The sequence below is a fragment of the Pelophylax lessonae genome, assembly GCF_965119305.1.
Source record: "Pelophylax lessonae genome assembly, chromosome: 8".
Lineage (NCBI taxonomy): Eukaryota > Metazoa > Chordata > Amphibia > Anura > Ranidae > Pelophylax > Pelophylax lessonae.
Genome location: NC_138775.1, coordinates 59,097,770 through 59,111,198, shown reverse-complemented (window position 1 = coordinate 59,111,198; position 13,429 = coordinate 59,097,770). Strand labels below are relative to the sequence as shown.

General features: G+C 41.6%; 1 protein-coding gene across 3 annotated transcripts in view; it reads right to left on the bottom strand.

Moving 5' to 3' along the window:
• The window catches only part of TAFA1 (TAFA chemokine like family member 1), a 678,093-nt gene that overhangs the window by 221,713 nt on the left and 442,951 nt on the right, over positions 1 to 13,429 (bottom strand). For all 3 annotated transcript variants that reach the window (XR_014225583.1, XM_082265573.1, XM_082265572.1), the window contains exon 3: positions 7,280 to 7,327. Coding sequence is in view for 2 of the 3 variants with exons in the window: in XM_082265573.1 (XP_082121699.1) it covers positions 7,280 to 7,327 (48 nt within the window). In the remaining variant the exon portion in view is untranslated. The remainder of the gene's footprint in view (positions 1 to 7,279; positions 7,328 to 13,429) is intronic.

Sequence of the window (13,429 nt, the reverse complement as noted above, 5' to 3'; positions counted from 1 at the left end):
AAAAAATATAGCAAATAAAAATAATAATTTAGTATATATAGCTACTACACAAGCTATATTGTAATTTAATGGTATTAAAAATTACCATTCCTTTTCAATCTGCAGCGCTGTAATTTTTTGTAAAATCAGGTGTTCTGTAAACAGTTGGTGTACAGCACTTCCCCAGAAATGTAATTTCCTGCTTGTGTGATTGGCTCACTGATTTTCCCAGACATCTGCACTAAGATACATGCCAAATTTTAGGCATCCTCTGCAACAGGAATTACATTTTTGATAAGATACTGCCTAAAGGTTAATTATTTCTAAAGGGATGAAGACACTGCAACATTAGAAGACTGCAAGTGTATCAGCTGATTAGATTGAACATAGACACCCCTACTCAGGAACCAGACTTCCAAGGACACAGTAGAACATACAGTGTTTTCTTAAAGAATGTTACCCCAAAATTTCATATTCCTGATATGTGCCTGCTGTACCATGTACTTTTATGAAAAAGTATTCTGTTCTCTTTGTAATGCTTCCCTTGTGTGAAATGTCCGGTATTCCTACTAGTCTTTATGCTTTCCAGTTAAAATGTACCACACTAGTCATGAGAGCACAGCATTGTCAGTTTTCTGGCTGTGCTGGAAACCCAGCCTGCTCTCCTCTAAAGATTACACTTGTGCTGACACGCCTCTCCATGCACAGCCATTCGCAGGGAAGACCAGTGGGCTGCTGTTTCTCCACTTTTATCTCTCTGAGCTCCTTATGCAGCTGAGAACAGAGGGTGTGATCACTTATAAAAAAGGATTTAAAAAAAAAAGGTATTTATCATTTTATCATTTTATTTATATATATATATATATATATATATATATATATATATATATATATATATATATATATATATATATATATATATATATATGTGTATATACAAATATTTCACCTTTCATTTTTATTTTAAACAGAATGGATTACTTTTTTTTTTACAAGGTGAGGTTTCACATATATTTTGAGAAGAGAAACAAAAAAAAATCCTTGCAATATACATATTTTACCCAGAGGTGATTATTTTTATCTCATCAAAAGTGAAGTTTAAATATACATTTGAAAGAAATTTGTTTTATCTTTTAAAAAAGTGCAAGACAATATCTTACCACAAAAATTGTGAGCTGCTAACTTCCCCAGCTCTCTAACTCTGCAGACTACTATCAGTTACATTGTTCCCAGCTATCTTTTAAGGCTACAGAACCATACCCCTCTATGTTATAGTGCAGTGATGGCAAACCTTGGCACCCCAGATGTTTTGAAACTACATTTCCCATGATGCTCAACTACACTGCAGAGTGCATGAGAATCATGGGAAATTTAGTTCCAAAACATCTGGGGTGCCAAGGTTCGCCACCACTGTTGTGAAATGTAGAGGAGGAAGTGTCTGTAGACCCGGACTGTTTCTGTTGTCTTGATACAACATGGCAAGTGTTGTCACACTAAGGCAGTGTGTTCTGGCAGAATCACCAGAGAAAAAGCCTAAAGGAAAAAAAACAAATGCAGTCACAGAATCCTAGCACTAGTAAACTACTAAATAGTATCTCTTTGTTTTTTAATTTAAATAAATGTAAGAATTAGAGTTTGGGCAGTGGTTTAACCTCATTCCGCCAGCTGTATGCATATATGCGGCCTTTTGGTGGGTGGGCTTTAACGCAGAGAGGCCACATATATGCGTCCACAATGTAAACATTTCCTGAGAACGCACACCCTGCGTGCTTCCAGCACAGTTACCAGTGGGTACCGGGAAGCTCCCAATGCTTACTTGCGATTGGGGCTTTCCGATCATGTGACTGCTGTGACAGGCAGTCACAGTGGTCACATGATCTGAATGCCTGCCTCCCCCTCCAGGCATTTAGAGCCTCATAAATGGCCGGGAGGCAGCGGCTGGAAGGGGTTATAATTAGGGTCTTACTTTAAAAGTAAAATCAGGATGCCAATGGAGCAGTCTATAGTGGGGTCAGAAGGGCAGAGGACAGGGGTCAGCAGGGCAGAGGACAGGGGTCAGCAGGGCAGAGGACAGGGGTCAGCAGGGCAAAGGACAGGGGTCAGCAGGACAGAGGAAAGGAGTCAGCAGGGAAGTGTACAGGGTCAGTAGGGCAGAGAACAGGGATCACTGCTGGCAGAGAACTCAGCAGAGCTCCTGTTCACATCCAAACATTATACACAACCTGGGTACAGGGCAAGCAGCAGAGCTCCTCCTCCCCACACAACACATAGCAGAGATCAGATTCCCTTATTCTCCAGAGTGTGTAGCAGGCCACTGCAGCTGCGCTGTCATTCTGATCTGAAAATTTCCAAGGTTAGAACCGCAACATAACAGCCAGCTACATACTGTGCAGATCGAGGCTGCGTTTCTAAGGGAATCCAATCGCAGCAATGTACTGTGTGAGATGGATAATCTCCTTTGTATGTCTTGTGCCCAGGCTGTGTGCAGTGTGAGGATGGGAGGAGGTCAGGGGGCTATGCACAACATGGCCTGGTAGAGTGTAACTGAAATCTGGAGAAGTACAGCCCAACTCAGAACCCCCTAGATCCAGCATTTCTGCTGTATGCCATGCCCTAAACCAATACATTTTGGGGACATTTTATGTCTTCAAGAATGAGATACAACAGTTTTTTTTCTAAATTTCTGAAGTATTTTCCCTAACAAAGTAAAAATTAAAAAAAACTATGATTATTAAATGCAAACAAAGGAAATCTCTATCTGTTTTAAAAAAAATATATATATATTATACATTTTGTAAAGCTTTAGTATGTCTGAGTATGGACATACAATATTGGTACTTTTGTTGTGTTTTTGTATCTTGTTCTGTTCATTGATGTGATCTTGTGTTGTCTTTGTTAAGTGTGCCTGTGTCGCAAGAATTTCCCAATTTCCCTTTGGAATTAATAAAGTATTCTGTACAAAGTACTGCAAAATGAAAAATAGTCTAGTAATGATGGTGTATACACAGACTAGTAATCTGGTGGTTAAAAAACCCCAATTCATAACGCAAAAAATTAACAAATTGTTGTAATCATGTTGTAAACAACTATTTGGTGCATTGTTCATTTATGGAAAACTGTATGAAACAGTTTTCCATAAATGAGGAGGAGCTATCCACTTTCACAAAAAATCAAAATGTACAATTCGATAACAGTACGACTTAGTCTTCTTAGTGTGCACATTCAGAGTATAAAAAAGGAGCAGATTATAAAGGTACCACAGTGTATGTATGTATGTATGGGACAAAAGGTTCACTCGTGTTAGGGAATGCTTTATGGCAGGAGTTTCCAAACTGTGGGCCGGGACCCACTGGTGGGTCACAAGCTGCATTTGAGTGGGTCGCGCTGACCTGGAAATCAATGAGAGCAGGCCCGCTTAAATTGTGCTGTGCGAGCCCGTGCAAATTACAGATAGCCAGAGCAGTCAAATCGTGATGGATTCAGGACCCTGCCCATGCAGTTTATGGAGGTTGGTCTGCATTTCCCGCGAGGAGCATACTTGCATCAGTGAGTACGTATGTGGGCTGTTATGTAGGATATGTTCATGGGGTGCAGAGCCAGCTCCTCGGTCCTGCTGGAGGCAGTGGAGGTGGCTATGCTGGCCGCGGGATTCTATCAGCTATAGCGGGCAGAGACGGTGTCATAGGAGGACCAGGTGGCCCAGCGGTGTCAGGAGTTCATGGCAGCTTCTGTGACCCCAGTAGATGATCTGAAGGAGAAGAGCCAGGACACCAAAACCAGCTTAGAGCTCCTCATCATGGAGACTCTGGGTGAGGTGTGCTGGGCCCTGTAGAGGGCAAACAGGGGCTTCACCTTCTCTGTGGACCGCTGGGAGAGGAAGGAGGGTGAGTGCCATATAGCCTGCCGATCACTGTCCTGGGTGGTTGACTTCTGTCCTCTGCCTGCCTTATAATGTCTTTGAGGGTGCTGATTACTTACAACTCCGCTTATATGCCACACATGCCACAGGTTTCTGACCCCTCACTTAGAACATCCGGCAAGTGTATTCAATAATAAATTGAAAAGTAGTAAATTGATATTTTTAATTAAACATCCCCCTCCCTTTAAAATATGCATTAAATTATTATTTGCATTTATATAGCACCAACAAATTCTGTAGCGCTTTACAATATTCAATTACAAGGAACTGGGTCCCGAAAAATACCTGTATTCAGATGTGGGTCTCAGCCCAAAAAAGTTTGGGATGCGCTGCTTTATGGTATAGGATAAATAGGAACTATGGAAAAGTTTGGGTGGCGATGGTTCTTTCACTTCTTCTTAGCATCAAATCCCTAGCACCAAAATAAACAGCGTGGAACTACTCGCCCTACAGCATAAGACACAGGCAACAGTTTGCAAGTTCTCTAATTCTCCAACATCAACCAGATCACCACTTTAGTCCTAAATTGCCTGTAATGCAGTAGTAAGAAATATTAGTCCAGTCCTTTAAAGAGAAAAGTTGAGTACTTTACTATCATTTCTGCTAACTGTACATTTTTCTTGACAAGCTTTCAGAAGATATATTCTCTTTGAACTTCTTGATCTGACTAGAAAGCATACCGTTGGCTAACCAAAAAAAAAGTACAATTGAATAGCATAAAACTCAAGAGAGCTGAAACCTGCTTAGATATTGAACTTGTGGGATGGAAGATAAGGTCCATGAGAACTTGATCTGCTCATCTGTACATTCATCCTATGACTACTTCTATTAATCCTGGCATAAACTAGAAGATCAACTTGAATTCCAAACATCTAGACCTGTCACATTTGGTGATATGCTGTTTGAATTCAAGCCGAGTAACCCACCCTTTCATTGAACCAAAGCTTTTAATGATAGAAAAATTCAAAATGTTCAAACATCCTGGATTTTACTCTTCATATTGCAGGGGAGATGTTGGTGAGGTTAAAAAAAGCCATTGGCTACAAATGGTAAACTGTCCACTGGTCCATATAGCAGTTACCTCCAGGTGACAGCATGTTTAATTTATTTCCAGATTCCAAAATATGGGGTAGTCCACTACACAAAAAAAATAAAACACACTTGCATGGTTGTGCTCTGAACTCTGGACTCTGGATGTATTTCGACTGGCAATGGGTGGCTTTCCGTAGCAATCAGGAAGGTAAGAAGAGGCACATCAGAGTGCAATCATATAAGTTCTGGTTGAATTTAAATAAGAAAACACTTAGAGGTGCCTGCTGTACAAAAAAAAATCAGAGACTAGTTTACAATGAGCATCGATAGTTTAAAAAACGATTAGATGGGCACCTTAACGATCACAACATACAGGGGTATACAATGTACTATTGACCGCAAACGCACACCCCACACACTCATTATAGGTTGAACTGGATGGACTGGTGTCTTTTTTCAAACTCACTAACTATGTAACACTGGGGTTTATTTACTAAAGTAAAATCCACTGTGCACTACAATTGCACTGCAATTGCACTTGGAAGTGCAGTCACTGCAGATCTGAGGGGGGGGGGGGGCATGCAGGAAAAATAAAAAAACAGCATTTTTGCTTGCATAGTGCAATTGCAGAGCACAGTGATTTTCCTTAATCGATTCCGGACTGCCTGGCGCAGTTTTACTGCGGCAGGGAGGCCCTCCTGCGCGAACCACCGTAGCTCTACGCCGTTTGCGTGCCTGCAGCTAGGGAGCGAGCGCGCCGCTGGTGGCACGCTCCTGCCCCCACTTAGCAGCGGGGACTCCGATACATGGGGCAGGCGGCTCCCATTGCCGCCTGACACCCACGATCACTCCCCGCTGAGAGAGAAGAACAGTCAGCTGTTGTAAACACAGCTGACCGTTCTTCTCTCTGGAATGATCACAGAGCTCCTGTGATCCTTCTATATAGGATCACAGGTCTTTGTGATCATTTCACAAGCCCAACCCCCATACAGTTAGAAACACGCCACTAGGTACACATTTAACCCTTTGATCACCCACAGTGTTAACCCCTTCCCTGCCAGTGTCATTATTACATTAACAGTGCATAATTTTAGCACTGATTTCTGTAGTAATGTCGCTGGTCCCCCCAAAAGTGTCAAAAATATCATTTAGGGGTCTGATCTGTCCGCCGCAATGTCGCAGTCCTGTAAAAATCGCAGATCGCCGCCACTACTAGTAAAAATTTAAAAAAAAACTATAAAAATGACATAAATTTTTCCCGTAGTTAGTAGACGCAATAACTTTTGAGCAAACCATTAAAAATATGCTTATTGTGATTTTTTTTAACATAAATATGTTGTTTTATTTTTTACATTTTTTTTCAGGAATGTTATATAGCAGAAAGTGAAAAATGTTGTTTTTTTTTTCAGAATTGTTGCTCTTTTTTTGTTTATAGCGCAAAAAATAAAAATCGCAGAGGTGATCAAATACCACCAAAAGAAAACTCTATTTGTGGGGAAAAAAAGGACATCAATTTTATTTGGGTTCAGCGTCGCACGACCGCGCAATTGTCTGTTAAATTAACGCAGTGCCGAATCGCAAAATATGGCCTGGCCATTAAGGGGGAAAATCTCTCAGTCCAGAAGTGGTTAAGTAAATAAACCCCAATGTAACTATGTAACTATGTAATAGTACGAATGTACAAGATGAAGAAGAGTGCAATGATGAAGTGCGACACCGTCATTCGCCTTCTTCATTTAAAATTCTGATAAGAATAGCTCGAAACTGAACTCTCAAGAGGTATAAAAAAACAAGAAGTGGTTCAACATTTACACAACTGTGAAATATAATTTTTTTCTGTGAAGTTGTGCTTTAATGACAATTGTTTCAATACAAACTTGCTCTTTATTTCAAGCTGCAATAGAAAATTACGGGTACTGGGAATGTAGGTATTTCAGGTAAGAGGGTTGTCTTGGTAAAATATTACCTTAGGAAATCTTTAATTTTTACAATATTTCTGTGTACCACAAGCATTGTATACATTCAATTTCTTCTCCCCATTCCTAACATTCTATATTCTACATTCCAAGCACTGTGCACACTTATAAATATGTATGTGACAGCTATGGGCCCATGTAAATTTGACCATTATAAATACGCATTTGGTTTTCAGATTCTTGAAGGCAGAATACCAACAAACACAGGAATATGAATACAAAACATTAAATATAACAGAATCTTCTCTGAATTTAAACAGCAGCTTCAACATATAAGACCCTACAGTGAGTGACACCAACAAGACTTGCCTGGGGCAACCGCCCTTCTTACAGAATCCTCCCTTGGTAGGACATTGGGACTGAAATCACTTACCTATTTCTCCCAGTTTTCTGTGGTTTGGGAAGTGCTCTGAAACGAATCCTAGGAAAAAAGAATAACAAATATTAACAAATTTATAAAAAATAATAGCAATGATCATAATAATATTACAGAAGATTATACTAAGTACTAAAATTACTTTATAAAGATATAAAAAGAAGATTTAAACTTAAAAAAGTGAGAATGAGAGCAATCTATTGATTCCCCCATCAACAAATGCCCCATGTCAAGATGCATGAACAATGGTGGCATTTGATTGGATGCAGCCGCTGTTTAGCTGAGAATTCTCTGCCTTGGAAGGTGGGTGGGTGCCGATAGGGTCACCCACAGCTCAAATGTCTGATGGTCCATGTATAGCCAGCTTTAAACTCTGAAAAATCTAAATTTTGTTCTATAAAAACCGAACTTTTGTTCTTTGAGCTTGCATATTTCCAATTGATACTGGATCCATATGACATAATATAACTTAATATATACCACTGTAGATCTTTATTAATTATTATATTACATCTATTATTAATAGTAAAACAATTAACCCCCCCCCAATAATTATCACAAAAGACAGAACATACATCACACCGCAGAGAGATAAATAGAGCTATCACCACCTAAACTGTATGTGCAATCGATTTACACATAATTACATAGATTTAAGTGTATTATTAATGCGTATTATAATTATCACTTTTTTATTTGTATGTTCATCACTATTGTAGCACCCTCCTAGGTAGGTGCTAGAGAGAAAGGATAGTTTTGAGCTCTGTCTGCTTACCAGAAGGGCTGCAGGTAAATCTATATTGTTCTCTGTCTACCAGAGAGCAGGATCTGTTAGTGAGGTCTGCTCATTGTGCTCAGGATGCAATTTGTTCTGTCTGGAGGGTATCTCATATTGGTCCAATAGGGAGGCATATTGGATAGTGGGAGGAAACCTGAGGAATAGGTGCACAGGCTTTTAATACATCCCTGATGATTGGCAGAGGGAAAGTCACATCAGTGCATGCTAGGATACTGTATAAAAGCCAGGAGCACATGTGCTTGAGGTCTTTCGTCTGGATAGCGGAGTCCTGGAGGGAGGGGGGCGGCTGTCTCCTCCTCTGTAGAGGTGCCATGTGGCCTCATGGGACTCTCCACTGAGAGTGGAGACACTGGAGGATCTGCCTCTGCAGTACAGCCAGTACAGAATCTTGTGTCAAGGGGTATGACCTTAGGGGGGGGGGGGCACCCCTGCTTCTAGGATAGTCAGTGGATGGATGTCAGTTGAAAGGGGATGCTAGTGAGAGTGTCCTGAAGATAAGATATCATCCATTAAGTTGTCTTGTTAGGACGTAAAGAGCAAGGGAATTAACCCTTTCTACACTTCTGGCAGTGTGGATTAAGCAGCCTTGCTGTTTCCAATTAATCTGGAAGGCCTGAAGAAAGAAGTCCTCAAATAATGTGAATAATTCAACTGGAGTATCCCACTATTCCCTTCTCCTATTCCAGTTCCAAATAAACACCAAAAAACCAACACTACTAGATCACTGTGTGATGAGCCATCAGGAGCAAGGAGGGATTTGTGAACTATATCTCAAGGTAACTGTGTGCTGGTAAGGCGCTGGAGCCTGTCAAGGCACTATATAGCAGGCCCTGCGGGGACAGTGCTACACTATTGAAATATTTTTATAGATTTCTTATATCGCATTGTAGCTCTGATGAAGAGGGTGGGCTGAGGCCACCGAAACACGTTGACTAGTGCGTTCACTACATGTTTTGAATTAAAACCTTTTTTTTTATCATAGCATTTCGATGTTGTGCTCCAAATTTTTGATCAAGGCACTATACTGATTGCCTGAGGCTCCCCACGGATGTCCCGCAGTGTTTGGAAGTAGCTTACACATCATCCAGATGCCCCATCAGGAACATAGTAGTAAAATATTGTGACAATACTAATCATTGGTATCAAGTAGAATCCACCTAGGGTCCCAGTGCCATCCAATACACCATTCCAAGGACTGTGCTGTGTGGCAGGGCTGTGTAGATCTTAGAACTGGATGGACAGTGATACAAATCCATTGACAGGTAAAACAGCTCCATAATATGTGATTATCTGTTTGCCAGTAGTTCAGCTTTAAGATGTTGTTGTGTGCCTTACTGCATGAAGAAGTAATGGCAAAATCTAACTTAAAATAAAAAAAAAAAAGTAAGAATAGATTTTTTTTCCTAACTAATGATAACCCGTTAATAGTTTTATTACTGTTTGTGATAGGGATAGACCGATTATCAGCAAGACCGATATATGGGGGGCCAATATGTACTTTCCCCGATATATCGGTATCGGCCCCGATATTTTTGTGACGTCATTCTGCCTTCTTAGGCCACCTCCCTCGCCTTGGACATCCTCATCTGGAGTCGGGACTAGTCTCGCGGGAGTGTATCACAGCCATACACCCACCCACAGCAGCCCAGTGCCAGCCAGCCACCCACATCCACAGGCCCTGTACCAGCCAGCCAGCCACAGGCACTGTACCAGCCAGCCAGCCACCCACAGGCCCTGTATCAGGGAGCCACCCACATCCCATGTGCCAGCCACCCACCCACCACAGGGTGCCAGCCAGCCACCCACCACAGGGTGCCAGACAGCCAGCCACCCACCACAGGGTGCCAGGCAGCCAGCCACCCACAGACAGTGTGCCAGCCAGCCACAGGCACTGTACCAGCCAGACGCCCGCAGGCCCTGTACCAGCCAGCCACCCACAGGCCCTGTGCCAGCCACCCACCTACCATAGGGTGCCAGCCAGCCAGCCACCACAGCGTGCCAGCCAGCCAGCCATCTACTACAGTGTGCCAGTCAGCCATCCACCACAGGGTGCCAGCCAGCCAGCCATCCACCACAGGGTGCCAGTCAGCCATCCACCACAGAGTGCCAGCCAGCCAGCCTTCCACCACAGGGTGCCAGCAAGCCAGCCACCCACCACAGGGTGCCAGACAGCCAGCCATCGACCACAGGGTGCCAGCAAGCCAGCCACCCACCAGAGGGTGCCAGACGGCCACCCATCACAGGATGCCAGCCAGCCACCCACCACAGGGTGCCAGAAAGCCAGCCATTAAGCATTAAACAAAAATTAACATGTTCAGTACCAGATTTGTGTAAAAAATTGTCTTCAATTTTCAAAACTTTAAATGTACAAAATATCGGCCGATACCGATAAGTTGTGACCAAAATATCGATATCGGCCCTGAAAAAAACCATATCGATCTATCCCTAGTTTGTGACTCCACTGGGAAAAGTTCTCCTCATAGCCTGTCCTGCAGACACATTAGGAAGCCAAGGAAAATCTCCAAACAGAAGTTCAAATTTTGGCAGATGTCCCCAGTGGGAGATTCCCCTTCTACTCCCTTTTCAGTGACAACTCCTATTATCAGTGACAACTTTTATTTCCCCTCATAAGAGAATGAACCCAGTGAGGCCACAGACAGCAACAAGCGGTTCTCACCCTTCCACTTTCTACTCAAAACTAAAAAATAATTTTTTGGGCTTGTGTCTCACTTTTGCTATGGAACTATGTATAGCATACCTTTAGAAACCTAGATGCTTACATTATTCTATCCAGTTTGTCTAATTATAAAGTTTTAATGTCCAAAACAAGCTTTTTCTGCTGATCTGATTTGCAATGAATGCCACAGGCACTTTGCATACGGCAACACATGAATAATTACACATTTGTACAGAAATGTTGATTTTTGTACTGTATTTGTACTTCCTATAGTAACCAAAAAACTTCAGCAAAACAGAAATGCTTCTACTTAAAAACCTCAACCTTCACAATGGTTCACTGATCCAATGACATCTGCAATTAATCAGAAAGTGAATAAACAAGGTCACACAAACAGAGGTGACTTTTAAGCTATAAAAGACTGATACAGATCACTGGTCCATGATATACTGTCCCAATAGACTACTTAAAGGGTGCTTAAAGGGTTTTCGATAAATACAAGCTTATAAAAGATAGAATAGCTACCATGGCAGGGAAGGTAGAAATGGGAAGAGCTAAAATTTTATGTATACATTCTACTGAACGCAGGTGTGCTAAGTATATCATATGTACGGCATATGGGGCTTCATACATACATTCTACATGTCTAGTACTTCATTACATAGTTACATAGTTTATAAGGTTGATAAAAGACACAGGTCCATCCAGTTCAATCTATGTGCATGATATTTATCCTCCAACAATTGCTATAGCACTGTTTATTCCTGTGGAGGACATCTAAAAGTTTTTTTTTTAAGTTGTCGACACTCTCGGTTAGTACCACTTTCTGGGGGAGGGAGTTCTACATTTTCACTGCTCTAATAGTAAAGAATCCTTTGCGCAATCTAACATTAAATATCCTTTCTTCTAACCTCAAATAGTGGCCATGTGTCTTCTTCAGGGGTCTTAGAGTAAACAGTTTATTACAGTAACAGAAGTCTCTTATATTTATTTGTACATTATAATCATATACCCTCTTAAGCACCTCTTTTCCAGAGTAAATAACAATAGTCCATGTAATTAATCCTCACAGCTGAGGTCCTCCATAAGCCCTTATTTATTCTGTTGCCCTTCACTGAACACTGCAGTTTCAATAAACTTTTTCACTTCCTGCGTGCCCGCCTCTGGTAAGTGACGTCATCCCGCTACGTACACCCGGAAGTGTGAAGTACACCCGGAGGTCCCGGGAGGAAGCAGGGCTTGCACTTTGAGGAGTTATGTTATAAGAGTGGAGCCAATGCTTTGTATGTATATGCAAATTATTCCTGATGCATGGTCATGCATATTACAATGTCAGGGGTGAATTTGTTTTTAGTGGTTGTAGATTAATAAATAGAAGGTTTTACACTATATGAGCGTTTCCTTTTTTTTTTTTTTTTTTGCCAATTCTTTTTTTAAAGTAGCCAGCATTCATAAAGAAAAATGAAACATACAGTTTAGAGCCAAGTCTACACAGCAACACATTATCATTCAAAAACACTGCAAACAGTGTATACATCATAAAGTGTAGAGAGAACCAATAAAGGAGATACAACTAAAGTATGGACAATCTCAAGGACTTTCTGCAAAATAAGCATATTGGCAAACACTCTAGTTCATACTGAACTGTATGAGTGCTGAGGGTACAAAAAGGTTTGTCCCCCGTACCATGCAAGTACAGTAAATGGGATAAGGGGGTGGCAGAGGGGTAGAAAGGGGTGTGTGTGTGTGTGTGTGGGGGGGGGGGGGGGGGTTGTAGGCAGGGGGAATGAAAAGAGATTAGAAGGGATAAAAAAAAAAAAAGGTGGGAAGAAGGTTGGTATAGGGAGGGTGTAGTATGCTAGAGCAGGGGCGGGAGGCCCGTTACCTAGTTAAAAAGGGCCTTACACTCATCCGAGGAGAGGAAAATGTTCCAATTGATCCAAATATTTAAGTAAGCCTCTTGTTCATGTTTTCCATATTGTTCAGCTCTTCTAATTTCATAAGCCACTGTGAAATAGAAGGAGGGTGGGAGTGCCTCCAACAAACCGCGATGCTCAATTTGGCGGTGTTAAGGAGATATCATAGAATTTATTTTTTGTATGTTTTCTTGGGAATGTCGGAGACATGTAAAAGATAGAAGGCAGGGTCTTCTTGGAGTTTGTAATCTGTACATTTTTGTGAGATATCACATACTTTTCTTCAGAAGTTTTCTAGTTTTGGGCAGGACCAGAAGATGGGCAATAAGGTCCCCCTCCCCTTCTGACCTCTCCAACAGCAGTCTGACACAGTGGGGGAGTATATGTGGAGTACAGTCGGTGTTCAATACCACATAGTGAGGATTTTAAAGTTGTTTTCTTGAATCCTTCTACACAATTTTAATGCAAAGCAAATAAGTCCCTTATGTTGGGCTGAAGAAAATGATTGTTTCCCATTTCCAAATAAAAGGGGGAACATAGTCATCAGGCGGGGCTATCAGCAAGGAGTACATCTGAGAGAGGGTATGTGGGAGAGGACCCATCTCAGTACATAGTTTCTCAATTCCCATTTTTTTCCATGGTGATATCCATCTCTATGTTTGGAGTATACTGAAAGGAGAGACAGCAGCAGTGGTCCGGGATCTTCATTCACTTAAAGTTACATGACCCCATGTCAGTGTTTACCTATTTGGCCC